Source organism: Daldinia caldariorum (genome assembly GCF_022478825.1).
Source record: "Daldinia caldariorum strain CBS 122874 unplaced genomic scaffold F4812scaffold_12, whole genome shotgun sequence".
NCBI lineage: Eukaryota > Fungi > Ascomycota > Sordariomycetes > Xylariales > Hypoxylaceae > Daldinia > Daldinia caldariorum.
In genome coordinates this window covers 605,833-633,632 of record NW_025953048.1, presented here as the reverse complement: position 1 = coordinate 633,632, position 27,800 = coordinate 605,833, and the positions used below count along the sequence as shown (strand labels likewise).

At 45.7% G+C, this 27,800-nt stretch overlaps 8 protein-coding genes across 8 annotated transcripts; 6 read left to right on the top strand and 2 right to left on the bottom strand.

Moving 5' to 3' along the window:
- Positions 1 to 95: 95 nt before the first annotated feature.
- Positions 96 to 1,760, bottom strand: F4812DRAFT_79525 (Rox3-domain-containing protein). Its single transcript, XM_047939446.1, has 3 exons — positions 1,470 to 1,760; positions 1,132 to 1,336; positions 96 to 1,003 (listed from the first exon to the last, which is right to left on the bottom strand). The coding sequence occupies exons 1-3, from the start codon at positions 1,590 to 1,592 to the stop codon at positions 240 to 242; spliced, it is 1,092 nt and encodes a 363-aa protein (XP_047788781.1). The 5' UTR covers positions 1,593 to 1,760; the 3' UTR covers positions 96 to 239.
- Positions 1,761 to 3,591: 1,831 nt separating this feature from the next.
- On the top strand, positions 3,592 to 5,686 carry F4812DRAFT_434129 (ubiquitin-conjugating enzyme/RWD-like protein). Its single transcript, XM_047934698.1, has 3 exons — positions 3,592 to 4,349; positions 4,408 to 4,491; positions 4,559 to 5,686. Exons 1-3 carry the CDS (start codon positions 4,260 to 4,262, stop codon positions 5,084 to 5,086), a joined length of 702 nt encoding a protein of 233 aa, XP_047788780.1. The 5' UTR covers positions 3,592 to 4,259; the 3' UTR covers positions 5,087 to 5,686.
- Positions 5,687 to 8,242: 2,556 nt separating this feature from the next.
- On the top strand, positions 8,243 to 11,003 carry F4812DRAFT_434125 (FAD/NAD(P)-binding domain-containing protein). The gene is made up of 3 exons (XM_047934697.1): positions 8,243 to 8,480; positions 8,792 to 9,314; positions 9,369 to 11,003. Exons 2-3 carry the CDS (start codon positions 8,816 to 8,818, stop codon positions 10,343 to 10,345), a joined length of 1,476 nt encoding a protein of 491 aa, XP_047788779.1. The 5' UTR covers positions 8,243 to 8,480; positions 8,792 to 8,815; the 3' UTR covers positions 10,346 to 11,003.
- A 1,110-nt stretch (positions 11,004 to 12,113) lies between these two features.
- Positions 12,114 to 13,768, top strand: F4812DRAFT_79429 (uncharacterized protein). The gene has a single exon (XM_047939443.1). The coding sequence runs from the start codon at positions 12,730 to 12,732 to the stop codon at positions 13,204 to 13,206; it is 477 nt and encodes a 158-aa protein (XP_047788778.1). The 5' UTR covers positions 12,114 to 12,729; the 3' UTR covers positions 13,207 to 13,768.
- Positions 13,769 to 14,500: 732 nt separating this feature from the next.
- F4812DRAFT_451907 (uncharacterized protein) lies at positions 14,501 to 17,621 on the top strand (the record flags this gene model as incomplete). The annotated part of the gene is made up of 8 exons (XM_047936276.1): positions 14,501 to 14,593; positions 14,659 to 14,721; positions 14,774 to 14,837; positions 14,891 to 14,992; positions 15,064 to 16,476; positions 16,530 to 16,834; positions 16,887 to 17,006; positions 17,064 to 17,621. 8 exons carry the CDS (start codon positions 14,501 to 14,503, stop codon positions 17,619 to 17,621), a joined length of 2,718 nt encoding a protein of 905 aa, XP_047788777.1.
- A 1,097-nt stretch (positions 17,622 to 18,718) lies between these two features.
- F4812DRAFT_434117 (DnaJ-domain-containing protein) lies at positions 18,719 to 21,286 on the top strand. The gene is made up of 3 exons (XM_047934696.1): positions 18,719 to 19,315; positions 19,449 to 20,199; positions 20,279 to 21,286. Exons 1-3 carry the CDS (start codon positions 19,236 to 19,238, stop codon positions 20,570 to 20,572), a joined length of 1,125 nt encoding a protein of 374 aa, XP_047788776.1. The 5' UTR covers positions 18,719 to 19,235; the 3' UTR covers positions 20,573 to 21,286.
- On the bottom strand, positions 21,274 to 23,874 carry F4812DRAFT_434115 (uncharacterized protein). The gene is made up of 2 exons (XM_047934695.1): positions 23,563 to 23,874; positions 21,274 to 23,475 (listed from the first exon to the last, which is right to left on the bottom strand). Exon 2 carries the CDS (start codon positions 23,435 to 23,437, stop codon positions 22,019 to 22,021), a length of 1,419 nt encoding a protein of 472 aa, XP_047788775.1. The 5' UTR covers positions 23,438 to 23,475; positions 23,563 to 23,874; the 3' UTR covers positions 21,274 to 22,018.
- A 1,682-nt stretch (positions 23,875 to 25,556) lies between these two features.
- F4812DRAFT_460729 (uncharacterized protein) lies at positions 25,557 to 27,206 on the top strand (the record flags this gene model as incomplete). Its single annotated transcript, XM_047937740.1, has 2 exons — positions 25,557 to 25,673; positions 25,917 to 27,206. The coding sequence occupies 2 exons, from the start codon at positions 25,557 to 25,559 to the stop codon at positions 27,204 to 27,206; spliced, it is 1,407 nt and encodes a 468-aa protein (XP_047788774.1).
- Between the last annotated feature and the right edge of the window lie 594 nt (positions 27,207 to 27,800).

The window sequence follows — 27,800 nt, the reverse complement described above, 5'->3', positions numbered from 1 at the left end:
GAGTCAAACAAAGTCGTCTGCCATCTGAATTCATTGTGTAGGCACTTAAGCCTGCGTTGCCTGTTTCTTCTCCTCGTCGTCCGAACGCCTTACGCCATGCTGAAAAATCATTGGGAAATGCAAATAACCATAACGGTCTACGCGGATATTCGGGTTTGACAAAAAGTGTCAAACCTTTTCCAGTGCTGCAGATGCACAGAACTGTTATATCTCGCCCCTCGACCGGGGGTATCTCAACTTCACGTTCCTATCCTGCCACTGTAGTTTTGGCTACTGGCGCCTCTGAACGAAGACATGTCGCCAGAGTTCTGCGATCGGTCAGTAAGGAGGTTTGCAGAAGACGGACAATCTGCGCGTACCTGCTTTCTCCTCTTCAACTTGGACCGCTCATCCCCATCGCCGGTCGAATACCCGCCTGCATCGTCATCGACATAGCCTTCACCGTACCCGTCGAAACTGCTGTCCTGATAGCTGCGCTTTTTCCCAATTCGACGAGTACGATCGATCTGCGGCGTCAACGGTTTGTTCGACTTCGGAGTAACCCCCGGGGCTGAGGCAGCCGGAGTGCTAGGTGCCGTCTGTCTAGTAGCCGAGTCGAGACCGCCTTTCTTGGGTAAAATACCTGGTGCTAGGTCACCAAGAACGGAGTTATCCCAGGCCGCCTTTGGGATGGAACCTTTGGCCATCGTCGCCGCTCGAGGTAGGTGCGCCAGGTGGCTTTGCGACAATCCCTTCTCAATCTCCTTCCCGCTTACTTCCCGGCTAAGCCATGTATCTTCGTCAAGCCCGATCAGTGCCAATAGGCCATCAGGGGAATCGATGTCCTTCTTAACAGCATCAAAATGGCCACTTAGTCCTAAAGTCTTTATTTGACCTTTGTATGTCTTACGAAGCGCGTTCTTCTCTCCGTTGGGCTTTGTGCGGGCGACCTCGGCAGCAATACCGGTTAATCCGAACATTTCAAAGAAATCGCTGGATAGACTTGGATAGGAGGGCGGGTAGGCTAAATGAGAAAGTGTCAACCAAAAAAGTATCAAATTTCATTCAAGCGCGGCCTTTATTAATTACCATCAATCTGGTAAAGGATGGATGGTAGTGTGGAAAAGCATGTATGAGTAAAGGGAGTCTTACGAGTACTGCAAAGAAGGTACTTTTCACCAACATCTAGGTGTAGGTTCTCAATACCAACTCGGCGATTCTCGAGGTTGACTTTCTTGTGCTCATGATCTCCAGCATCGTCGAACGGATATTTTCGCTTAGTCGGATAGGCATCGGACATTATAGCATCATGAGACATATCGGCGGGTTGGACCGACCCGTTCACGCTATGTGCCGGCTGCGATGGTGCGAAAATTAATATATATCCCCAAGTAACGAAAAAAGGGGACGAAATGTTGGGGGGGAATAATGAAATTGTTTTAAGCAGCGAAAGAATTCTTTACTGAAGAAAAAAAGAGTTTGTAACTTACCGTAGGCAAATTCGTTGTGATGGAAGTCATAGAGCTGTTCATGCTCGATACCTGATCAACTGTGGTCGGGGAAAATTGAGAAGGACTCTGAGGCGTTTGAGGATTGAATACCATGGTCGCCATCGAGAAAGTTAGGTAGAAAGGATGGATAATTACGGAGCGCGGCGTAAGTTGGGGGTGGAGAAGTCGTCAGAAATCTCTAGAGAATGCCAGCAAAAATTGACACCGAAAATGCTGACAAGACGAGATAATGTGAATGAGCGTAGCGAGAAGGCCGAAACGCGGAAGAAATGTTAAAGATAGTAGGCCGATTGACTTGTTCCGATGCGCTCGATGGACGATTGACGATAAAATTGTGGTGAGGAGTGAAATGATAAAAGTCGGTCGATCTCACTGTGGCGAGTCGCGCGAAACCGCCGACCGGCTGTTGTGGTCGAAGATACCCGAGTTTACCAGCATTCACCGACTAAACTCCCCTAAAACGTCGTATCGGTGAACCAAAAAAAATATTTCCCTAGCAAGATCGAAGCCGCTAGAGTGTCTCCCTGAATATCGCGATGCCTCAGTTGTGGTGGTTGTCGATTGCGGAAGACAAAAGTCGGCGGGTCTTTTGGGTGAAAGGACGCAAGGTGAAGTTGTAGTAATGGTGACGAGCAAAACGGGCGGACGGGGGGAGAATGAAGTGCAGGTGGTGCCTTGCGACTGGGCAACTCGCCTGTTCCGCAAGAGCCCCGCTTTTATTCAAATACACTAGGTACCTATCCATGTACCTACCTAGGTACCTAAGTACCTCCACCCCTAACTGACCTAAGCCTAAACACAACCTTAGGTACTCCCTGCTGACTTACCTCATCTCATGTATTTTACCTACCAACCTCTTACTATCAGACTAAGGTACTAGGTGGGTGGACATTTCTACCTTCTACCTTCTACCTAAACACCGGGTCATGTTTGTGCTACACACCACCAACATCTTCAAAATGCCTACTATGGTATTATACATGCAAGGTACCTTATTTACATGTAAAGTACTACCTCCTCTTACACATTCAAAATTGTAGGTCGTTACACGATAAAGGTAATGCTTGGTAAAAACGTGTCCGCCGTTAGATGAGGCACCGAGCACGTTTTCCATTACCGTAAATAGAAACACCAATGCTTCACTGGATGACTACTTAGTAACTGACTGGCTGCTTAGATGTACAGGTAGCTGGTATGTAGTTGTTGATTATGCATGTCCTTTTTGGAAATTTTATTAAACTGTCTTACACGTCCCTGGAAGTAAATCTTCAAAGGAGATAAGGTATCACACAACAGGTACCTAAGGTAGATGGTACGATTTACGTAGCCTGAGCACACTAGAAGATTCGTTTAATATTCTACTAGACCTTCAGGAAGATAATTAACTTGCATAACTTACATACCTACCTAATGTACATAGGTAGGCTTAACATAGAGACAGAAGACTTATTATTCTATACTACGATCCAATGAGAGTACCTACCTAGATACCTAAGGTATTGGTCCCCTGAATCAAGCCAACTTGTTGTGACATTAACCTATGTTGACAAAGGCTACAGAAACTGGGGTAGTAAATGTCTATAGTTGATACAATGAATAAAGCCGAAGTTATGAGTAAGAAATTGTTATAAAGGCATGCGACGGCACCCCTTAGTCTTAGTATTGCAGTATCAGGGCAGAGTTGGGTTCTTTTATTAATTGACCAATTCTTACCAGTAGGATATAATAACTCACTACCTTAGGTAGGTACATTGATGTAGATTAATTACTGATACCTAAACTAGATCTTTGTCCTGGGTACAAGATCTACGGATTTTCTCAGGCATCAGAAACTAGGTAGACCCAGGGTGAAGATGAAGTTGGGATTCGCCATGAAAGGAAGAAATATTAACTAAGCGATACGTACCTAACCTACCTAGCCTACGGAGCGGCAGAGCGGCTAAGGATACATACATCAGGTACGAAGTACAGTACCTATAGGTACATGTATGTGAGATACGACTGTATGGTTTACCTAGGTACCTAGGTATCCGAGGGTTCCTTTTCCCCCTTGTCCCCACTTATTCAGGTCTATTCTTACAAGTTACAACCTCTTCCATACAGGTACGTAAGGTATGTTATGTAGGTACTTTGTACACTATGCCGTCAAGGTCCACGGGTGTGATTACTTCATTGGTGGAGACTCCATTTAAGCCATTTAAGGGACGAGTCAGGCGCCGAGGAATCACAGTTACGATAACTTACCTCTCTACCTAATGTACAAGACCTCCATTAATAAGATAGCACAATCCGGTCACTCTCCGTTAAAGTCTCCGGTCCAAGTTCATCTCACCCAATCTCTGACCCGACGCCGGCCAACTCAAATTACTACGAAGTTACATAGTGCTATTTAACAACTCTTTATTCACTAGGTACCTAACCACATCGGGCTGAACGGTTTGGATTTCACGAACCATTCTCACCATTTTCCGCGGTTTTCGCGCCTTCTCCAGCCTGTTTTCAGTCATTTCTCACTTCTCTCCTCTGGCACGAGGCATCGCATACCTGTTTCCCTTTCCCTTTCCCGCGTTCGCAAGGTCCCTCCTTTCGCTTTTATTCCCATTCATTCATTGGATTTCCATTCATTGGAAGTAGTCGGGTCTGGCGGCGTTTTCGTTGATAAGGCCCCTCTAACTTCCACACCGAAGCACGCGAGCGGGCACCCTTCTGTCGCATTGGGCTCACGATACCCTCTTAATCCATACGACAACCCAAAATCTACACCTCGATATGTCGTCGTCAAGGCTTGCTGGCGGTGCTAAGCACCGACTCATGTCCGAGATGCAAGAACTTGCCAAAGAGAAATGGGTGAACATCGATGTAGGTAATGCGATCACTTTCATCCTCTAGTCATGTCGCTAACAATACACGCTTGCAGTTGGTAAATGCCAATATCCTGCGTTGGCGCCTCGGCCTTATTGTCGTTAATCCCGACAGCGCATTTAATGGCGGTTACTTTAAGGTGAGGAACAAAGCAAAGTATTATCGTTCAACTGAGGTATGCGCTAACACAAGACGACGTACAACAGGCCGAGATGACTTTTACTGAAGAGTATCCTTACCAGCCGCCGACATTTAGGTTTCTAATCCCCATCTATCATCCCAACGTCTACCCCGACGGCAAGCTATGCATCTCCATTCTACACACTCCCGGTGAGGACCTTATGTCTGGGGAGCAGGCTAGTGAGCGATGGTCTCCTTTGCAGGGTGTCGAGTCTGTGCTTCGGTCCGTACTCTTACTCCTGGATGATCCCGAAATCAACTCTCCAGCAAACGTAGACGCAGGCGTAACCTACCGGGATGATCGCGCCACCTATAATAAGAAAGCCAGAGAAATCGTCGAGAAGTCAAAGAGCGACATTCCCAGCGACTTCATCATGCCAACCAGCCTCGAACCTCCGCCGCCACCGAAGCCAGCAGATGACGATGCTGCATTTTGGGCAGAAAGCGACGAGGAACTCGATTTTGGAGGTAGTGACACGGGCGAGGACGCGGAATTGGCGGAGTTTGATGAAGACGGCGAAGATGACGGCGCTAGCGACGACGACGACAACTAACATCAACCCCATTCTACGCATATTTCGACAATAACTACCCAACTTAACTTGCGGGATGGGTCTGCAAAGCATTTTCTAACTCGGTATACAATTGCATAGCGGGGGGTAAGGCGTTTATGGATCTCTTGCACCTTTGACGCCCTTTTCGGTCCGTCTTTCCGTATTATTGGTTTACGGTCGATCGACTTTCGCATATTCTTTCAGATAGAGAAGACACTTTGATGGTGGAACGTAAGCACAAAAGGCCTTTTCTCGGTTACTACTAAGTGGTAGCAAAATCTTCGAGACCTACATACTAGGTATTTCGTTAGGTGAAGGATAGTTGTCGTTTGGGTACAAACGCGAACACACTAATTACGCGTCACCCCTTTCCAGTCAACTTAAGAATGTTATAACCTAAGCTATTGGAGTGGTTATTCCTACCTTACCTAATGCCATGCATATATCAATTCTATCACACATCACACCTAGGTACTTACTTTAGCTGCATATTATAGGTAGAATAAGCTTCTTTGTACATACACACCTAATTATGAGCCTTGCCTACCACGCGTTAAATGATAGAAAAACTCACCCAAGGATGCTTCTATCATGTGGTCCGTACTCCACATCTTCTATCGCCAAGGTAAATCTCTTCGGCTTGGCGTCTGTCTTGGCCAACTGTACAACAAGAATAGACGTCACAGGTATCATTTCCGATCTTCCATTATCAGATCCGGTAGGTTGGTACGTTATCCGGCAGTGTTACACTTCCATTGACCTACCTAGGTATATATGGTATATAAGAATAAGTTCCTATAGGGAAATCCCAATAAACGTGAATCGCGAATCGAACTAAAGCCTAGGACTATGTGTAATATGTAAGGCGAAGGGGTAAAAATTTTACAAAACCCTTTTACCATAATCTATTCTAAGAAACAGGTGGCGTGAAGATTAGTAGGTAGAGGATCCCGTTCTTTTTTCCCTGGGACTTATATCTTAAATAAGCCGCCACTCGCACGTAAGCCGGTATATGCCGGTGGAAGCCTTTTGACAAGCCGGCGGGTACTGCCGAGGCTTGATTTAGCGGCGGCCTTGTGACTACTGGTTAGTACCTGTTAATGGGATTAGAGGTAAGCCACTTTCTAGTAGGAGTATAGATACATATATTCAGGAACATCTTATGTTAAATATGGAAACGTCTGGCAGTCTTTACTAACTCACTAATAATTAAGAGATAAAGGAGCAACTAGTAGTCAACAGTAGGGTTTATATCGGATGCAACATACTTCACATACAGAAGGTTGCTGCAAGTAGGGCAGCACAGCATATTGTTTAACAGTTAAAGCACCTGCAGATATGAATTTCGTGTAAAACCCGAAAAATCGAAACAAGAGTAAGATAATGAACCGCCATTGGCGATACACTATTCTCAGAGACAACAAGATGGAGACGTCGTCGGTAGAGGATCAGGCCAAAACACTGCTAGAATATTCGAATTCCGGTCCGGGTATTTTCATTGACTCTCATGTGCCGGATAATCGTAACCAAGGCAACTAGGTATTCACACAACAGGCAGTCTCTCTTTAGCTGCGCATTGGTGAAACTGAGCGATCTTGCTTTTTATCTAAAGATATTCCCCACTCGGACAGTCCGAATAGCCTCTACGGTTCTTGGCTTGATTAGCATTTCATGGACTATCGCCGTCCAAGTCGTTCACTTGATTAGCAGCCAGGTACCTACCCAAGGTACTAGTGGTATTTCGTAGGTATGAAAGTCATGAATATTTCGTGAGAAGTCATCACATCTTGAGATTCGGTTAGAGGAACTGCTTAATAAAGCACAATATGGCAGAACAGAATATTCAAGAACTTAGGAGTGTTCACATAAGATAGCCAGCCATCCTTCTAGCAGTAATAACGAACATTATTGTATACACTAACTTAGGTTCCTATTCTAGGTACCTCACTCTTTACTCCCATCGCCATCTTGCTTCGGCGCGATAGTTTAACATGGCCAAGGCTTCCATGAGAGGCGATATAAACCAGCTCAAGACTTCGATATATTTTTTGATAATTTATTGAGAAATTTCCCCCAAACAGTTGGCCACTGTAATGGCATTCTTTTAGATATCATACCCCTATCTTGTCAACTCTTGGGTGCCGGAAAGTCGCGTGAGGGTCGCTGCTCGTATCATACTGCCAGCTTTCCTTCTTTTAACGCCTCAGTTCCTCCCTTAACCGTGCCCTTTACCACAGCACCTTTTCTCGTGAATCTAGAGAGTGAAAATGCTCCTCTGGTGCGTCTTCATCATAGCGGGGAGGAAACATCGAAAGATTGATGATTTGAAGAAGGATAAAAAAGGAGAGTTGTGACATAGATAAGCCATAGAATAATTCGAATGGCCCAATTTTTATCGAGTAGGATGTAGCTATTTAGCATATATTGGTAGAGGGTGAGGTAGAGAAAGGGACACGTGCTCATAGCACATTCTTGTCCCCATCATTTCCAACATGTTTTCGTAATTGCCATTTCGTCTAACCGAGGGGATCTCAGAGAAGGCTGAATTAAACTGACATTTTTGGTTGTCGTCGGTTGAGATGAAACAGAGACCTGCTTCCGTCCTGAGGTAGGTGGAAGATTGTTGTGATGACTCGCGTGTTTGTATGATCCGAATGTGAGGAAGTAAACAACGGAATTCATGAGGCAACTAGGAAAGGGAATTTAAGGGGATAACCTTCAGGGGGAGATAAGGTTCAAGCTGCATTTAAACATAACGAAGAAGCACAACCTCACGTTTAGACTTTGGATTAGCAAGATACTTTGAAACATGCTTTGCTACCTACTAGCAATTCTGATCAAACTCACGAATTTTGTGGTTTCATCAGTACCTAAGTTACCTGCAATCGACTTGGAACGTCTTAAAGCTCTGGTCCATAATGATGGTATTCAAGCATAACAAGACCAATTTTGCAATAGACTGAATTTCATCATACCCCTCTTATGGATATCTTCTTACCTCGGTTCTTTGTCGAAATATAACCAATACGGTGTATCAACACCAGTGTAGAGGATTATAGACACTGTACCAGGATTCCCGGCTCACCTCAACACATGTAACTGTATATCTCTACTACATGATTAGTGGCCAAGGGCATCAACCATTTGTTTCGCCCTGGTTTTTCAAAATATCCTAGCATGGAAGCGGCTTGCGGGGATCGGCAATACTGTTGAGGAGAGCTATGTGCGAGGGAAATGATCACACTGTGGCATATAATGTTGTATTCGTACATATCAATGGAAATCCTACCCTCCGCCTCTGCAGACTTACACGAAATCGAGATGCCTGTTAAATTGATATCTCGGAAATGCCATAATAATACCTACCTAGGCATTGAGATGGCGATTTACATAGGTAGGTTCCCCGCATGTAGTTGCAGATTCATGCTATCGGAACCAATGCCGTTGCAAAGCATCGTCACCTCCCACTGTATACCAAGCGAGTATAGTTGTAACTATTAAGTGACGTTTTCATCGCCCCCTCGCGCCAATTACCGAGCTATATATACCGGTCATTCGGTCGTTCTTCGATATCTCTACCAGTATTGTTAGATATATTAAAGTGTCTTGCAAATCCACCTAGCTTCTCTGCCATCATCAACCATCCGCACCCTCTTATTTTGTGCGTGAACTTCTCTTTAAGAACTACTTAGTGACATTTGATAGGGACATTTACATACTTGGACAGATATGGCTTCACCACCGGAGAAGAGCAAGCCGGAAGCGCTTGATGTTGTTATCGTGGGTGCTGGTATATCTGGAATCAACACTGCCTACCGATTGCAGACTCAACTCCCCAATCTTCACTTCATTATTCTCGAAAGCCGCGATGAAATCGGCGGTACCTGGTCTCAGTTCACCTACCCAGGAGTGCGTTCAGATGCTATAATGAACACGCTGGCATTCCCATGGCATATATACCCCCATCCAGAGCCGATAGCGGACGGCTCTCTAATTCTAGACTATATCAAAGACGCTGCGTCAAAGTCTGGTATAGCGAGCCGTATCCAGATGCGACACAAAGTACGAACTGCAGAGTGGTCTTCGCCACAACAGCAGTGGACCATCACAGTTGACCACGAGGGGAAGCAAAAGTGCTATACTGCGCGCTGGATGATTCTAGGAACCGGTTATTATGATTATGAAACCCCGTTGCAGGCTGAGTTTCCAGGTCTCAGCAATTTCAAAGGTGAGCTAAGGCGCCACGGGACGAGATGATACATAGATTCTAACGGCTTGGCAGGAAAGGTAATACATCCGCAATTCTGGCCGAAGGACTACGACTACGAGAATAAGAAAATGGCGGTAATTGGCAGCGGGGCCACTGCTGTCAGCTTGCTGCCGTTACTTGCAGAGAAAGCCGGTGAATTAACCCTGATCCAGCGAAGCCCAAGCTATGTCATTGTCAAAGACAACAGATCATGGACGTATAGGCACATGCCGCTATCCCTGGCATCGGCTTGTCAGCGCCTTTATCACACTGTACAGCAGCATTATTACGTTGCGTACTGCGAACGTTTCCCCGCTTCCGCGAAGGAGCGTCTCCGCAAGGATGCTGAGAAGCGGTTACCGAAGTGGTTGGAGCAGGACCCCCATTTCAAGCCCCGGTACAACCCGTGGGAACAGCGGATGTGTACAGACCCCGACGGGATCTTCTACGAAGCTCTTCACCGCCCTAACGTGAAGGTTATCACCGGGAACATTACAAAATTCACAGACACCAGTGTCGAGACCAAGGATCACAAGACTGGAAAGATAGAAACTACTGATCTGGATGCTGTCGTTACTGCTACCGGCCTGAACATGAAGATGGGCGGGGGTATTGATGTGCGGGTTGATGGAGAGACCCTGTCGTGGGGTAACAAGTATGTATGGAACGGTGCGATGATCGAGGGGGTACCAAACATGATGTTTGTGTTTGGCTACGCCGACAACACCTGGACCATAGCAGCTGATATAACAGCTCGCCTTGCAGTCAGGCTACTGAAATACATGGACCGCAAAGGACTGAAGTCGGCAGTTCCTCAGATATCCGCAAGCCATATCACTACAGATACCGAACGAATTTTCCGACTTAGTTCAACCTATGCCACTGTTGCGGCGGATAGGCTCCCAGTGTACGGGAAAACAGGACCTTGGAGGCCCAGGACTCGTCCACCGCAGGACTACCTACACGCACGTTGGGGTAACTATCGGAATGGCCTCCGTTTCTCTACTTGATACCACAAGTACTGTTGGATGAGTATCTGTCGATTGTCTATTAGTCTCCTAATTAGTTACGGGTTATGACATGAATCTCAAAAATTTCCGCGTCTCATTCATCATGTCCACACCGCCAACCTTTGATATAGATAGTTTGGAGTAAGTACCAACAGTCACGTCTAGACCTGGATCTACCCAAGAGATTTATAATGTATCTTAGCAAGCGGGTAGCCAAAGAAAACGAAGCAACCATGAGAACAAGGCGTCCGAGGTCTATGATGAAGTGGGGCTAGGCCGGGGGTTGACTCCTTACAGACTATATCATGCAGATCACCCGCAGTGATACCCCGCGGCGGCTCAGTCCGGAGATTCGGAGGCATGGGGGTTCTGTGCCAATTTGGCCGTTTGGGTGGATTGAGCTGCCGTGTGACATACGGGAAGGTCTTATCTCCTAAAAGAGCGAGCTAAACTAGGATATTCACTCCACTTCTGTCGACGAATGGGACTTCTAAACACCGTTGGACACATACTCTTTAGGAATGGGGGAAGAGATTTGGCCAATGATATTTAGATAGGTTACGGCATATGTCTATTCCACAAGCACTTGTTTAGGAGATAAGAGCACAGTGAGTTAAACTACCTACATAAGAAACAAACGATATGCCCAGCTTCTACCAACATAAACTTGCCTTTGGAAGCATCAGGTGCTACAAATCAGCACTACATGAGTAAGTGATGGACATTACCTCCAACAATTGATTATGATTACAATGTCAGGTACTGCATTCAAAACGCCACTGGAACATATGGCACGCTCAAGGAGATATCTCTGTTGGTTATTGCTAGTTAGGTAGCTAAGTCACTGCAGGGACTGTGTTGGACCTTGGAGCATCGTGATAGACTGCTACTCGGTTGACGGACGTAGGTTACCTAACCTTAGGTTAGGTACCTAGTATTATATACCCGAAATCGAAATATCTTAGAAATGCGGGGGTATGGGGTAATGCGTATTCTTTCATCTGATATACAACAACCTACCCATTACACCTCCACCTTTGTCACTTGGTCACTTGGTCACTTGGTCACTTTCGTGATTCTCTTGCAGGCCCTCCTGCCAAATGACTGCATTATGACGAAGCCAAATTATCTTCTTCCGATCTTTACGGGGTAGCCATACATGTTCATAACGTATAATGAAGGGGTAGGTAGTATGGCCGTTACCTGCGAGTAGGATTTGTAATAGAACACCAGGCCATGCTTGTGGGTGGGTTCATACCTTTATTCAACCACTATCCCTAGTCTCTTACTCTTTTATACAGGAAGCATATAATCAGGTTCTAATACACCCTTTATACGTGCTTTCCGCTGACCTCGTAAAGAACGCTCATATCGACTCTAGTCGAAGCGCAACATCGTGCTGTCGCTAATGTCCCATTAAAAACTTAAATAGGCGGTACCCAACCTACCTGTCTTCTGGCGAATATAGAGTCGTATTCGGCACACCAGCGTTACAGTCCGTAGTTGCCACGCCACCGGATCTGGTCGTACTGCATGCTGTCTTCTATTGTACAACAGCGCTATATTATGAAGTCAACACAGCGCAACATTCCAAATAGCGCACCAAGATATGTTCAACATGAAGATGAGTCGTGACACGGATCAAATGGCTTACACACTAGTATCACTAAAAGAAGAGGGTAAGCAGAATTGCGGAAAAAGAGTTCGTTGCTCGTCTCTTCGATTCATAAGCTCGAGACCGGGGTATTCGCTTATGGGCTAGAATCTAAATATAGATGCGAGAATCTGGCCAGGATCATAAGGTGCTATGAGCTCCAAAATCATACTGGCACCGACATCTTGTTCATTACATAGTAGCTACCTAGGTACCTGTAGGATAGAGCCTCGTTCTAAGTAGTGGTCCATGGAGATTAAAAATTGAACCAACTAAAAGAAAGTTGCCGTAGAATATCTGGTGTAAAAGAGATAGAGTCTAAGCGCCTTTCGTATCTTCGATATTAGCTATTGCGGCCCGTGATCCTGGATCTGATTCGCCCTGCAACAAGCCGCTATCGTGACTACGGGACCTGAGACGTCTGATCACCCTGGTCTGACACCCCCTCTCCCCATCGAACGGTATTAGTCCAAAGTCTTATATTTTCCAATGATACCTTCGACCTTTTCCGCTTCCTCTTTCTTTTCCCCTTATTCCACGAGTTGATCTCTTCATTCTTGGCCTCCTTTCGTTTACCGTTCGCTTCATCAACTTTCATTGTAATTACATCGACAGTGTTTTGTGGCAGGCCACAGCATCCCAACGAAGTTTTTAATTATTCGATTCCCTAGTTTTTTTCTTCAATTTTTTATTTAACAAAGAAAAATAAAATAAAAAATCGCCCGGCACTATGTCCCGAACACCGTTCCAACTTCTCGTATTCCTCCTGTCCATCTGCAGTATTGTAGTGGCCGAGGTCGATGTCACGCACGACCTGCTTCCGCGACAGAGTCCCAGCGCAAACGATGTGAACTCGCCTATCTGCAAGAACTATGCGGTGGTAGCCAACCTTTCCACCATCGCATTGAACTCGACGTACCGCGCGGCGTTCCTACGTTCCTCTCCCCTCGGAACGTTCCCTGCCAGGGAAATCTTGGATGTACAGGCCCCGAAACTCGCCGCGATGATGATGGATACCCAATTGAACCGGCGATGCGGAAATCTATCCCAAGCTGCGATCGACGGAGCCGCTGCCAACCTTACCGCGGGTACTGTACTCGGTCTGCCGATCCTCGACGCGCCTGGCATTGACCCTGCGAATGTGGCCATGCCCATTGTCGGAATTGCCATCTTCTTGATGTTTGGTGGAACATGGCTTGCGTTGTAAGCCGCTCCAGTGCGAGGCTTTATTTAATTTAATGAGAACGTGAGGGGAATTTGAGGCTTAGATTGTCCTTGAGCGAGATAACCCAACCCCCCTAGACAGTTGGTGTAAAGTTGGAAGTTGGACATTGTAATAGGTTTTGATGAACGTGTCCCGGAATTGTCATGTATATATAACTGTCCAGTTCGCCGTCGGGCGGTTGTGCTGGCACTGAAGCAATAGACGTTTGGTTGGCCAAATCCCGTATTTATTACAGCAAGTCATATGAAAAATCTATAACTTTTGTCTTACTTAGATATGTACCTTTTACAGGTATGCGTTGTTTTGTAAATGGTTCACCATGTGATTATGGGGGAATCGGGCAGGCTACGGATTTGTAGTGGACTTGCGGATACCTAAGCAACGGGATGGAAACAGGTATCTAACCTACCTAGGTACCTGTAATTATTAGTTCTCACCTTACCTAAGGTACAGGTATTTTGCTATTAAAGCAAGAGTTGAATTTTAATGTCTTAATAATTGGGTTCAGTACCTTAGGTAATTTCACTCATACAACAGGTACCTACAATAGGTACCTAACCTAATGTACGTCCTGTGGTCCCTTAGCAGTGTGCCAGTGTCTTTCTTTCCAGTCCGCGGGGTAAGTTACACCTAACGTAGATTAAGTACCTCCAAAGTAGGTACGGTTCCATAGGTATTGTACCTTCTAATTCATACCCTTTTTTTATTGAGGTAGGTAGAAATCGTTCATATAATTTATATGTTATTCAGTTTTCCTTTTCTTATTAATTTACCATAGCATGCTATTCTTGACGTATCAAATTCATTTTATACAAAGTGGGATGGGACTTTGTGTATTGTGTTGTACTAAAAGTATTACGTAGTGTAACTTTAACGTACAGTACCTATAGTCAGCTAAGCCTTACGATAACTGATGTCTTCTACTGCACATGTCCTGATAAAAAAAAAAGCTTCTTTTTTAGACTCAAAACTTCCAAGTTTCATAAAATCCAAAACGGCGTTCTCTATTGCCGCTACTTTCATCTACATCTCCTTACGTCTAGTAAATACCAATACCTACCTTACCTACCTAAACCGCGGTGTTATCCTGTTCTACCCCTCTCATGTTTGTTGCCTAAGGTATTGCGGCGTGAGCACGGTAACAGAGTGATAGTAACGAAGTGAGACTTTGTTGTCCCTACCTTCTCCCATTATAAACCCCTACTGGCATCGCCAACGCCTTCAGATTTCTATGTGGACTTTCACGCTTCACTTGACATAGCGCGCTTTTCCCAAGATGGCGGCAACCAGCGACCCGACGGAGGATACTATTTCTCTGTTTTGTGACATCACCGGCCTCCTACGAAGTGAAGCCATTACTCGATTAAAGGTACTTCTACATCATATCAGCTCTGTATTCAATAGGTATTGACACTACGGCTGTTTACTATATAGGCCAATAATAATGACATTCAACGTGCAACCGAAGAGTATTTCGAAGACCCTGATAGTCAAAAGGTACTCGAGTCGCCTTTTCCAAACTCTGTCTCTTCTGCTAAGCACCCTGTAGTATAGATGGGATGAATCACAGTTCAGCATGGATCGGCATGGAGAGGCCACTGATTCGGGAATATGTGCGGCATTCTATTGTCTTGTAACGGGATCTATTACTAAACTCATGTCACAGCTTTCAATATCCAGGGCCCAGATGAGCTTGCGCCTACAATATATCAAAACAACGCTGCTCCTACCAGACCACCTTCCCGAGCTAATAACACATCTTCCTACGGTATGGCTTACACGCCTGTCCTAAACCTTAGATACCAGATAGTAATGCTAACCAATATCAATAAATACTAGGCGCACCGGCCAACGCCGCCGAAGAAGACGCGAATTTGGAAAGAGCTTTGGCCGAATCCGCTGCCGAATCCGGGATCCAACTCCAAGAAGCCGGCATTGTTGATAACGAAGCGAACCTAAAATACTTTGGTCCTGCGAACCGACCGGAATACGATACTGAACAATGGGCTATGGTCCCTACAAAAGCGACTGTCGATACAGTAACGGCTGATCCTCCCCCTTCTCGTAGGAAGCGTGATCCCGATGCTCCCGCTTTTCTCCGACAGACCAAAGATCACAGAGTTGGTTTCATGTTGTCCATTTATCATAAGATCCCCGTTGTCAGGAATATCCTGCTTCAATGTGGAAACCCAGCCAAGAACTATGGACACAATTCCGAATGGTGGAGTGGTCAACCCATTCTCAAGCATGAACTTCTAACGGCAATGGCAAGAGGAGAGTCGGTATGGGGTGATGAAGCGCACCCTGAGTTTACCGAAGAGCTCCACCGGTTAATGGCTTTCCTTGATAAGACCGAACGAAGTTATGGAACCGTTGACGGTCTCATCGATACTAAGGCAATTGACCCCAGCTTTGGAAGTTGGATGCCTGATGTCGAAGACAAACTTATTGAAGCTATTAAGGAGGAGGCACCCAACAATCCTGCCTGCGACTTAGAACCCTTGACTACTATGGGCACTATCTTATCTTGTGCTCCAGTACAAACTGAAGAATCCCCGGCCGAGAGCGATGCTAACGGTTGGAGTGACGAGGAGCGAGACACACCTTTTCTATTTCTGGATTTGCAACTAGACCATGAACAGTACCAGTGGGTCAACACATTTTACGACGCGTTGGATAACTTGCTCTGGACACATGCACTATCATTAGACCATCCCTTCCCAGAAGACTCGAATTATGCCGTTTTATCCAAGCCTGCAGAGGTAATGACCATACGACTTGGCGGCACTGGCTTAGTCAAGCCTTGCGAGATGCCAGCTATTTTGTACGTGGATAGGTACATGAAAGGCCGAAAAGATCTCGCGCTCAAGTTCCAGACCTATATACGTCTGGCGAGAAAGAAGCTACGTCTATATGATCTCCTGGAGGCGAGTCTGGTAAAATGTCACGGACAGAACTGCCATAAAGTGAACGGGTTAGGGAATGGCTCGCATGACCTCTTCGCCTGTCTAAATGGGATTATTAACCACTGCGAAAGGATGATGCAAAGTCAGATTAGGGCTGCACAATGGCGTTATCATTATGATAAAATAGAGGGCGGGCTGGAACTCAGTCTTGAAGACCTTTACGACATCCACACGTGGAGCGGTCCTTACACCTTTCTACCCGAAGAAGAGAAGAGGATGGAAAAGTGGAAAAGTGTTATAGAAGGTTGCAAAGAGAAGCTCGAGGAGCTCAAGACTGATCTTGCCAGTGAGTTTTCCGTCTGTGCTTTTTGAGTTATTATCTTTCTAATCCAGCGCTAGGCATCACGGAGGCGAAAAAGGCATACTACGACTCGATAAAAGTAATTTCCAAACGGCTCACATGCCAGGAACAGGAAGTGGATGATGATGAATATGTCTTCCGGTCAACCCCCGCCTACAATCCAGAGTACTGGAACCCTACCAATTCGTACACCCTTCGTGGCGTTGCGCTTACGAATGAACTCGCATACGTATGTGTCAGGAGAGATGCCCAACTAATAGAGGTTGATGAGGCAGCTCCGCCCTTAGATCAATGGTGGAAAATAGGATACTCGTCAGGTGAAACGAATCCAATCAAAACTGAGGTATGTTCGCTTTGGATGCCCTTCCTGTAGTAATACTGAACGGAGTATGCAGAAAGCTACTTTAGAAGACGTTCTTCACGCAGCTGGGACCGAGTCCAAGTACCCTATACTGATATATGCTTCCGAAGCTGCTATGGAAGCAAAGCCTCTTCCCTTGTCAGATGCTCTACGGGTATGGCATTCCTTCACTTGGATAGATTGATACCAGGTAACTAACACATTTTTTCAGATGTTCGTACGAGCCGACAATCGGTCATTTCAACAAGAGCTGGCCCAGGAGCAGACCTCGGAACAGTCGCAGCAGAACTTGGATCCTACCAGAATCACGGCCGAAAATCTATCTCATATCCCTGTTAGAGCGTCAGGCAAACGAAAACATAGCATCGGCTCGTCGGTAGCAACGCATGGAAGTTCTCGCGATGACCTAAATGATGTTGATTTGACATTTGATGATCCGTACCCGAGTTACCAAGCTCTGGGTTCTCAGTACGAATCAGTCGCTAACAGTAGCCCTCAGTCTAAAAAGCTCAGTGGCATTGTCGAGTCACTGGCGAAATGTCGCACTAATGAAACCGAGTCGGTTGAGGGTGCAAAGAGTTGGGATATAAATAAGCAGGGAGGCTTTTCGGAGATGCAAACTTTTGATTCTAACACAATATCTAAGCCACCTGAGATGCAAGAGCGTACTGGTGGACCGGCGCCGTTCTTAACACGCTCTAGCCATACTCCTCAGGGTGGTCCAATCGACATGATGGACATTGATATAGAAGCAGAGCATCACGAATAATGACTAAAGCATCATTCATGGCCTGGCGTTATCTGGATTATGGTTATCTGGATTATGACGATGTATGAGGTTCACGTCTACGATATAAACACAAGGAGGCGTGAGCAGGACATACTAGAATTATGATGAGTAGGTCTTTGAGTTATTCTACTGAAATTGAGCCTTTTGGGGGGGAAAGGAGGCCATGCATTGTACAAAACGTATTTAGTTCATGATACCCAAGACGGGATAATAAACAGGTACGGGGCAAGCGAGGAATTTACTGCTGTTGCGGTTTACTTTTTTAATTCATCAGCATTGATTGATAGATCAATCAGGGAATACCTTGGGTACGAGCCCTTGTATGATGGGCTGTATTTGAATATCCGTACCGTCGTATTATGCATGTTATAAATTCTAGAACATTCTACAACGCTCTAACGTACCTCTGTAATTGATCGGACTAAGCTAACGGCTTACATAGGTACCTCCTGTGCTCGGGATTAGATGCTGACTAACTGACTGACTGACAGATAAAAGATATAATAAGGTGTAATTAATGTACCTATTGTACTATGGTATAAAGCCTGGCCCATATGCGTAAAATTAAGCTCTATTTGTTCTCGCTTGCAGCGGCATTACGCTATTAACGCTATTACGGGCGTCCCCCGCGAACCCCACCATGCTTAAGCACTGGAGGCATTAGATTGAAGTACCTCTAGATCTGTAAGGTAAGGCACCTACATATATTTTCTATTAATTGGGTAATAAAGATCGTAAGCAATTGTTGATTGGTTTAAATAAATAGATGCAGGAATTAAGAGGATTCCAATAACAAAAGGAATTCGAATATTTAAACGAGGTAGGTAACTATAGGTACCTAGGTAGGTGCCTACCTAAGCAAAAGGTAATCAGATTGGTAGGTTGTTCTCATTGGTTCTAGGAATGTCGAGAGCTTGAAGGAGGGAGCCTGACAATTTTAGAGCTTATAGTCACCTGATTTCGTCTTGAGTTAGGTACCTGGTACTTTGATTATTGCTGGGAATGTCGAATCAGGGAAGTATATTCGAGTATCAAAGTACCTCTTTCGATTCTTGAAGGGGTGTTTATCGTTCCCACTTATCTACAAGTAAAAACGTCACTCATCCGCCTTCTCATCGCCAATTCCCGAATCTTCCACCAACCAGCCCACCGTAAAGAAACACCCAAGAGCTGCAGTACATCAATCTGTCCAGCTTGTTGTTGCACCCAAGACTTTTTTCAAGTTTCAATATCTTCAAAGACAAAGAAACTAACAACACATTGAACAACTGAACACACACTTCTCGTCTTGTTTTCTCCTTTCGTTTCTTTTTATAATTCTAACAACAGCGACGATTACCCGCGTTTTCTTATACCGAATTAATTAACGCTAAACAATTCGTCGACCTCGACATCTACTTATTAGACACAAGACCACCTAATTCAAAATCACACGACCTCAAATCTACGACAACCTTGGACATTATCTATTTATAACCACAACTACCATCATCACAACTCACTCTTACACTTCATTTCCTCCACCTTTTTTTTTATCAAAAAGAAGGAAAACAAAAAAAAACAATAATATAGGTTCATATATATTAAACAAACATGGTAAAGGAGACAAAACTATACGACCAGCTTGGCGTCAAGCCGGACGCCACCCAAGATGAGATCAAGAAAGGTTATCGGTAAGCCTACTCTTCTACCCCACTCCAACCTCAAGTACACACCGTCCTTTCATCCACTTGATCAATGATCCAATCCACAGAATAAGATATAAGACAAGACACAAGACATAAATTATACTAACTATCCCCTCAGAAAAGCAGCCTTAAAGTATCACCCAGATAAGAATAAAGACAACCCCGCCGCCGCTGAAAAGTTTAAAGAGTGCTCTCAAGCCTACGAGATCCTCTCCGACCCCGAAAAGCGTAAGATCTATGACCAATTCGGCCTTGAGTTCCTATTACGCGGTGGCGCCGCCCCACCACCTGGCGAGAACCCGTTCGCCGGAGCCGCAGGTGGTATGCCTGGTGGCTTCCAAGGCTTCGACTTCGGAGGTGGCATGCCAGGAGGAGGAGGAGCTCGGACATTCCGCTTCAGTACCACCACCGGCGGTGGCAATCCATTCAACTTCAGCGCTCCCGAGAATATTTTCGCAGAGTTCATGCGCAGTAGCGGGGGCGGCGTAGGAGGTGACGGTGAAGAGCCCGATCTTAGCTCATTCTTTGGAGGCGGCATACCTCGATCTTCGGGTGGGAGAACGCGCATGCGCAATAACTTCGCCAGCGGCGATCCCTTCTCGGGCGGCGGGCCCAGAGACACAGCACCCGATGTCACGACCGTCGAACGTGCTCTGCCGTTAACGTTAGAAGAATTATTCAACGGCGTCACCAAGAAGATGAAGATCAAGCGGAAGACCTTCGACGAGACGGGTAAGCGGACAACGACCGATCAAATCCTCGAAGTTCCTATCAAGCCCGGCCTAAAGAAGGGCAGCAAGATCAAGTTCAAGGGTGTTGGCGACCAAGAGGAGGGTGGAAAGCAGGATCTGCATTTCATCGTTGAAGAGGTAAGTTCAGCATCCCCCCACCCTCGGCAGGCATATCCATGAGCACGTAAATCAGATAAAGGACTAACATATTTAATAGAAACCACATCCCCTCTTTACTCGTGATGGCGACGATCTGATCCACACCATCGACCTGGACCTGAAGGAAGCCTTAACCGGCTGGAGAAGAACGGTTACCACAATCGATGGCAAACAACTCAACATCGAGAAAGCCGGTCCCACAGCTCCGGGCACGTCAGATACCTACCCCGGACTCGGTATGCCCATCTCCAAAAAGCCAGGCGAGCGGGGCAACTTTATCGTTAAGTATAATGTGAAGTTCCCTACAAGCTTAACACCACAGCAGAAGCAGCAATTGAGGGAGATACTATGATATGATCGTAGGCGATTGCGTGAATTTGATATCCAGGGGAGAAAGGGATCGGGTGCATCTTTTCATCATTGGCGTTGTAGGGCTCAGTGAGCAAGCAAGCAAGCAAGCAGGAAAAAAGAAAATTGACGAAGTTTATGACTATGGAAGTATGAGCTATTTTTCTTTCTCTTTCTTGCTCTTTTTTTTTCCTTTCTTGGCTTCCGCCGCTGGAAGTAATTGACTTCCCCAAACCAGCCAACCAGGGAAACCAGAGAGGAAATTCGATTCAGGGAGTGTGGGATTTCAGCTCGACAACGCGCGGTGCAAGCATAGTCGAGCCCCGAACTCTTGGACTAATGGGAAACACGATTAGAGTATACGTACCTACTACATAGTTAGCTGAACTATTTTTTTTATAAAAAAAAAAAACACCCCCATTATGACTTTTTTCATTTATTCATTAATGTCGGTCCGTGGGGATTTATTATCTGGTGCTGGTTCGGGTAAAGGTTCAATAGGTTAAGTCGTAGGTAGCAAGTAATCGGTTACTGCATACTTTATAATCAATAGATGCATGATACATTGGCATGTTACGGCTCCGGGATGATATAGTTCTGTCTGTCAACACTCCCGTTTGTAATTACCCCGAAAGTTCGTAAAGTAAGGGGGGGAGGGCTTGTGCTGGTTACATATCGTACTACCTGAACAGGGGAGGGGGGTCTTCTGGTCCGCTAACTCCGGTTCCAAGGGAGGGTGTGTACCTAGGATTCATCCGGGTTCGGTAACTCGACATATTGTAGGTAGGTACCCAGCATATTAAATAACCCGGTGCCAACGTGAAACTCGGTAGCGGATATATTGGATAGAGCAGTATCTCGGTGGTGGTTACGCACATGCCAGATCGGGATCCTTCCAGACAGGGATTGGTGAAAAGGGGGGAAGGGCACGTGTTTTGTCTAACGACTTCACGCGAAACTTCTATTGACGTTGCTTCGATTATTACTGTGTACCTAACCTACCTGGTACTTAGTTCTCTGCATTATAATGTATTTACCTTAGTAATGCCAGGATGCTTATTCCCTTGACGGGTGTCATATACGGAGTTAGTATCGGTGTCTTTTTTGTATGAAGTTTTAGGTTGATTTAACGCCTAGCCTTCTATCCTCTTACGAGGGAGCTGGCTAGTATTTAAATAGATTTTTACCTCTAAGTGAACCCAAAAGGTTTTTGCCTCTCTCTAGATGACGCCGTCTTTCTTTCTATAATCTAGATGCTCATTACTACCTCGGCTAGGTAGTTGAGTACCTAGGTAATTATCAACTATATCTACCAGATGGAGAAAAAGAAAAAAAGAAAAACGAAAGGGGGAAACAAATGAAAAATAGGGAGATCAACCGTATCTACGAGTTAGACTCTTATCCGACACCTTTCTTTTCCCATCATTGTGCGAGGTTTAGGAACGGTGGCTCAAAATGAATATCTCAGGCTATACTGATCTAGGTTGTTTCCGAGCCCGATGCCAAAGTACATATCGGCCTGACTTCTATTCAAATATTCCGAAGCACAGTTAGGCTCGTGTCCAGCTTGCCGTTCTGTGGATTCGTATAGTATACCATAGTCTGTATCGCCCAGTTTAGAAGGCAAGTTATCTTGAGCGATGCCGTCAACTATGGCTGGGGATTGTTTCTTGGGGTTGGATGTCTCCGATGATTCATCACCCGAGTCCTCGTTGGTATCGGACTCCTGGTAAGATGACTCTGATTCGAACCGGTCGAAGACGGCATCCATGATGTTTTGGATCGTCTCCGGCTCCAGTCTACGGTGCGACTCTTGGAGTGCTTTGCGTATGATATGTTGGTGCTTCTCGTTCCAAAAGCTTCGCAGTAGAGGCAGTAATTCTTGCCGCCCGCTGCTGAGATAGGGTGACAGGGGCCGGGGCTCGCTGGGGAAGATAGTATCCCACATGCAATACCATCGTTCCACGTCGTTCCTCCCTCGATTAGCGTTCTGATTCAGCTTCCGTCTTTGCTTTTCCGATAGGCCGTCGAGTTCCGACTCGGTAGAAGGGGTACAACTTCTACCTCGAATGTAGTAGGTGCTGGGGTTCGTATGCCTCCTACAGATGTGTTGCTTGACATCTTTGATACGCAACAGCTTGTATTTCGCGCACCCTGAGTGCTTCAGTGGGTCTTTTTTGTACCAGGGACATGCGAGCCATCTCTTTCTGGAGCATCTGCTGCCATTGTCAGATGGTGCGTCCTGTTTGGCCCAAGATCCCTCCCTGTTTGAATCCTCTTCGGAGTTTGATTCACATAATGGTTGCGCCAGTGGGGCAGGAGACCACTGATCTTCATGCTTTCTCATGGCTTCGGACCGCTCCCTACTGTGTTGGACCTCTGTGCCGTCAAGTTTCAGGGAATTTCCTGTGATTCGTTCGTTGTATAGATCCAAGAAATCATCGGCTTTGATTTCGATGGAGGGTATTGGCGTTGAATCTTCCCTGGCCACACTGGAGGGTGCATTACCAGTGTTTACCGTTCCATTTGACGTACATGTGTGCTGCGGGAAGCACGGGCAGCTCAACCTGGGTTGGGAATTTGGTAGTGACTCGGGTGAACAATCTAAGCTCATCCAACCATCTGGAAGACCATCAATCTGCTTCTGCAGAAGTTCGTGGTACCCATCCGGGTTATGTTCAAGCGATTCTTCTGAGCAAGATGAAGGGGAAAGCTTGAATTCAAGAGTAGGAACGTATTGGTAGCCAAACTCCCCTATATCAGGACCCAGTGTAAACACATCGTAACACGGAGGAAGCATGTTGTTACATTGCTGCCTTTCGCCAACCCGTGTCTGCGTCTGTTCGAAAAGGAAGTTTGCCCCGATCATATCGAGCTCTCCTTTCTCGTCTTGTGTGCTTTGATAAACTACAATAGAATTAGCACATTAATTGTATTAGGTAGGTCCGGATGGATAATGATATTATTTCCTCCTTTTTTCTTCGGTACACTGACCTTTTAATTCTGTTTACATTTAGAAGTTCATTTCTATGAGGATCATATTCAATACTGGCAACTCCCAATGCCCACTTTTGACCTGTCCATTTGGTTAGGTAGTGGTTCACGGTAATATACTTGAGCTCTATCTTGTCTTCTAGAAGAAAAAGTTCTATTTTAGGCATTATAGCTTCTCAATGATACTTAGAAGCACAGCCTTAGGGCGCCACTAAACGCTACCCCAGGGAGAAAAAGGATATTAAGAATACAAAAAGAGGGGAGCAAATGTAAGCATCCATAAGCACGCCAGGTCCAGATTTTCGGTGAGATCCCTAGCAGTGAGACGTCAAAACTTGATTTCCGGCTTTGGTCGCAAGGCTGTCTTTACTATATCGTATAATCCTTGTATGCGTTTTTCTGATATTGGCAATTGCAGCTTATTGGGCGAGGGTGCTGATGTATGCGGGTGTGCATGCATGCAATCGTAGCCTGCTTGAAGCGCGCATAGTTGATATGTTCAAAGGGTTGTTCTACTGGACGCCATGTCCCTTATCGCCGACATTGTATCCAGGTAGTATTTCCACCCAAAGTGTTACCCTTTGATGGATTTCTGATTGTCAATTCCGGCATTTATCTGACGTAAGAGCGTAGTCCCTTTCAAGTGATGAAATATTACAGTCAAGCATTTGATCACTGTTCCCTTCCCCTCACGCCTACCTAAGCTACCTACCTAGCTGCAGCAAAGAGGAATTTCACCGAGTTCAACAAATTTCGGCGCTAGGTTTTGTTATTATCAAGCATGCCATTGACAATGATTCCCGCATTAAAAGATAATCCATATCCTATTCTACAGTGTCATGATGAGGATTTGGGGCCGCAGCTAGACCCTGCGTACTTCTCCTCTAGGTATAGTCCGCAATGTGACATTCAACAATCACCTAACCCTGGATCTGCAGAAAGGTTAGAGGGAGATAGGCAAGTAGGCAGGCAAGAGTGTAGATGACATATCTAGAATCAAGATTATACTACAACGGAGCTTAGGTATTAACGCGTTTGTTTATGTTCCACGTACACGTTTGCGAGATATAGCATGGTGGCTAACATATTGCATATATAGCTAACACACGAGCGTAGGTTATAGTAGACGCGTGACTTGACAAGTTTAGGTATCTATTGGAGGGTTTAGCAGATCATCGTAGTAACGGCAATCTGGGTTGGTAATACAAATACACAACCGCAAGAGGCTGCTGGGATTCGGACGGAGCTAAGGATACTAAGGTGAAGGGAATCCGGGGCCCCGTATGTTAGGTACATACCTAACCCTTAGGATTACGCGTTATAATCACGCCCAACTTCATGGTCGAGAACGGTATGATCAAGGCTTTTTTACCCGTATCCCCCTATGCCTTAAACTAGTTCGCATGGACCTGCAACTCACCACTGACCGAAATATCGGAGCTAGTGAACTTACTAGATCCGGCCTCGGTGCGGCTTGTTGCATGATAACTCGCTCTAGTGTTATCGTTGGGCTCACTTTAACCTACATAGCACATGTGTGTAGTTTCGTCCTATACCTTCACACGGGATAAATGTAAGTGAACTAGGGAATTTTGCAAAGTGCCTACAAGAAAGCCTTGGAAGGGCGATGATGAGCAACTGTGTAGTAGATAAAGTTACGCCGATGTGATCACGAATCGTCGTCGAGAGTTGAAGTCAACTCCATCCCCGCACGCACTGAAGCGCATCTCAAGTAGATACTGATAATACATTGAGACGATACACTACGGTGCGGTGCGGTGCAAGACGGCTGTTCATAAATTCGAGAAAGTATGCGAATGCCCGAAGTTGTAGAACTTTTTTATTCTCTTTCTTCTTCTGTGCCTATAGCTCAATTGAGATTTTCTACTTGAGCGAACTTGAGCGAACTTCACCGAGGTGTCACGATAAGCTTCACGGCATACGGGCGCCTACTTCATCTTCATCGGACAGCCCGAACTATACCGACGACGACAATGGGTACCGATATAGCAATCAGACTACAACATGAGACGGAACCTTGCCTCATGAACCAGATGGCTGTATTATCTGCGAATGCGAATGCTAATGCTAATGTGGAACATTGGAAAAAGGTATGTGAAGTATCTAAGATATTGATTTCGATCTTGCAGCTGGGCAGTTGTTATGTTAGGTATATTTTATACTTATAGTTAACTTATAGTTGGCGTTCCAGTTAACTATAATTAACCTGTAGTATAGTTACCTAATGCTTATAATTGTTCGTAGCTGCATTACCTAGGTGCCGATTAATATAGGTACCAGGTAGATATGTCATAGGGAATGACCGTTACTAATGTTACCTCTATGCTACCTAGGAGCTGGAAATGATAAAGTGTCCGGAAGCTAGCGTCTTTGGTGCTGGCAGAACCATCAGCAAGTTCACTGCAGGTGGTCACTCCTGCCACCCTTATATGGGTGTACCTAGCGTACCCAGCGTACCTAGTGCTCGGGATCCTGCAGTAGCGCCAAAGGCTGAATACTGGGGTAAACCCACTGATTCCAATGGTTCGGATCCCGATCTCCTGAAAATTGCCCCATTCCTCCAAAATGGCAATCAGCAATTATTGGATGTAATTTTCGATTCACATTCACCTTCGCATTCACATATTCCTCCCCAATTGGATCAAAATGATGCCAATGATGCCAATGACGCCGAGAGTTCTGAAGCCAATACCCATAATAATTCCGGCGGAAATCCTAAAGATGCTCTACAACCGTCCTCCAGTTCCAATGGCCAGGGAAACTCTGGGCGCCAACCTCTTAAGCGGAACAATAATGGGGATCACCCAGACGGACGGGACCAAAAGCGTCGCCGATCTACGGTGTCCACTTCCGGACGGAAGAAGTCACAGCAGAAGTTTGCTTGTCCCTTTTACCGGTATGACCCGTGGACACATTACGGATGTCTTACTTACGAGCTTCACCGGATTGGTGACGTCCGACAACACATCACAAGGAGACACGTACAGGAGATTAGATGTCCTCGTTGCGGGCTTGTATTTGAAGGCGAAAGCACGAACGACAGACTCGCTCAGCATATTCAAGAAATGCGCTGCGAAGTGCGGCTTGTCAATAATACCGGGGTGACAGCAGATCGTCTTGAGGCCATGAGGACCGTGGCTAACGGCTCGAGCGCCATTACCGACGAAGAAAAATGGTACAAGATCTGGGATTGTTTATTTCCGGGATTTCAACGTCCAGGACCCGGTTCTCCATACCTGCCCGCAGGTTTTGGTGTCGCATCGCATTTTATCGAAGAATACCAGCAACAGTTTCTAAGCAGGCTAGATATACAGCAGCTCATCGCACGAGTCGCTCTGGGGCCGTGTCCAGAAGCGGAAATCAGCGGACACCTAGCGTCAGTATTTAACGACATGTCCCTCTTTGCCAGGCAACGTACGGGAGGCCCTGCAAGTAACGGTATACCCGAAGATATACAAACACCTATACTTTCGAACGGCAATATGAGCTTCCCAATGCTAGCATACCCGCAACTCCCCCATCAAAATCCTATGATGGACCCTGAGAATCAAATGGGTTCTATGCAAATGGACGATGTTGACCCGTACTTGGTCTGGCAACCACCTAATTGGTCCAACGAATGAACACGGCGTAGTGAATAAAGGTATCTACCCGTGGGTTAGGTTAGATACCTCTAAGGTACCTGGGATACCTTGTGTACCTATATGATATATGATTAGGCTGGCTACCTAGGTACCTAGCCCTCGAAATGCGGGGATGACGCTTCTGAAAAGTGAAGTATCGTGGGGTGAAATTTGGGGGCTCTGGGACCATCTCCAGACGCGGTTGGACTGTCATACTTATCTTCTGTCGTTTTAATATTTTACGTGTACACTACAACGATTCTTGTTCATGACGACAATTAAATAGCATTATTATATAATTACCTACGAATCATTCTTCGCCAAATACAAGTCCAGAACATAAGTTGGTTCACAGATGCCACGGCTAGCAGCAGGTCAACTATACAAACCTTACACGTAATACAGAATTTGGAATGGCCCGAAATTGAGCCCAAGCTGAATGTAAGCCTTAATATCGAAAAACGACATTGGCCACCGAGCTACCACGGATACACACATTGGCACATACATGTTCACATACTACTACACTACAGCAGTGAATTTACACATTTTTAAAAAAAAAGAAAACTTGACGGTCTGGGGGCTGGAAAATAT

What these genes read in the sequence shown, in the direction of transcription:
- F4812DRAFT_434115 (XM_047934695.1), bottom strand. Translation starts at nt 23,437, where the DNA reads ATGATCGGGGCAAACTTCCTTTTCGAACAGACGCAGACACGGGTTGGC.
- F4812DRAFT_434129 (XM_047934698.1), top strand. Translation starts at nt 4,260, where the DNA reads ATGTCGTCGTCAAGGCTTGCTGGCGGTGCTAAGCACCGACTCATGTCC. An exon ending in AGAAATGGGTGAACATCGAT is followed by an intron (nt 4,350 to 4,407) that starts GTAGGTAATGCG and finishes ACACGCTTGCAG; the next exon opens with TTGGTAAATGCCAATATCCT. An exon ending in TTAATGGCGGTTACTTTAAG is followed by an intron (nt 4,492 to 4,558) that starts GTGAGGAACAAA and finishes GACGTACAACAG; the next exon opens with GCCGAGATGACTTTTACTGA.
- F4812DRAFT_79429 (XM_047939443.1), top strand. Translation starts at nt 12,730, where the DNA reads ATGTCCCGAACACCGTTCCAACTTCTCGTATTCCTCCTGTCCATCTGC.
- F4812DRAFT_434117 (XM_047934696.1), top strand. Translation starts at nt 19,236, where the DNA reads ATGGTAAAGGAGACAAAACTATACGACCAGCTTGGCGTCAAGCCGGAC. An exon ending in GAGATCAAGAAAGGTTATCG is followed by an intron (nt 19,316 to 19,448) that starts GTAAGCCTACTC and finishes CTATCCCCTCAG; the next exon opens with AAAAGCAGCCTTAAAGTATC. An exon ending in TGCATTTCATCGTTGAAGAG is followed by an intron (nt 20,200 to 20,278) that starts GTAAGTTCAGCA and finishes CATATTTAATAG; the next exon opens with AAACCACATCCCCTCTTTAC.
- F4812DRAFT_434125 (XM_047934697.1), top strand. Translation starts at nt 8,816, where the DNA reads ATGGCTTCACCACCGGAGAAGAGCAAGCCGGAAGCGCTTGATGTTGTT. An exon ending in AGGTCTCAGCAATTTCAAAG is followed by an intron (nt 9,315 to 9,368) that starts GTGAGCTAAGGC and finishes ACGGCTTGGCAG; the next exon opens with GAAAGGTAATACATCCGCAA.
- F4812DRAFT_79525 (XM_047939446.1), bottom strand. Translation starts at nt 1,592, where the DNA reads ATGGCGACCATGGTATTCAATCCTCAAACGCCTCAGAGTCCTTCTCAA. An exon ending in TCACAACGAATTTGCCTACG is followed by an intron (nt 1,337 to 1,469) that starts GTAAGTTACAAA and finishes GCACCATCGCAG; the next exon opens with CCGGCACATAGCGTGAACGG. An exon ending in GTACCTTCTTTGCAGTACTC is followed by an intron (nt 1,004 to 1,131) that starts GTAAGACTCCCT and finishes TTTCTCATTTAG; the next exon opens with CCTACCCGCCCTCCTATCCA.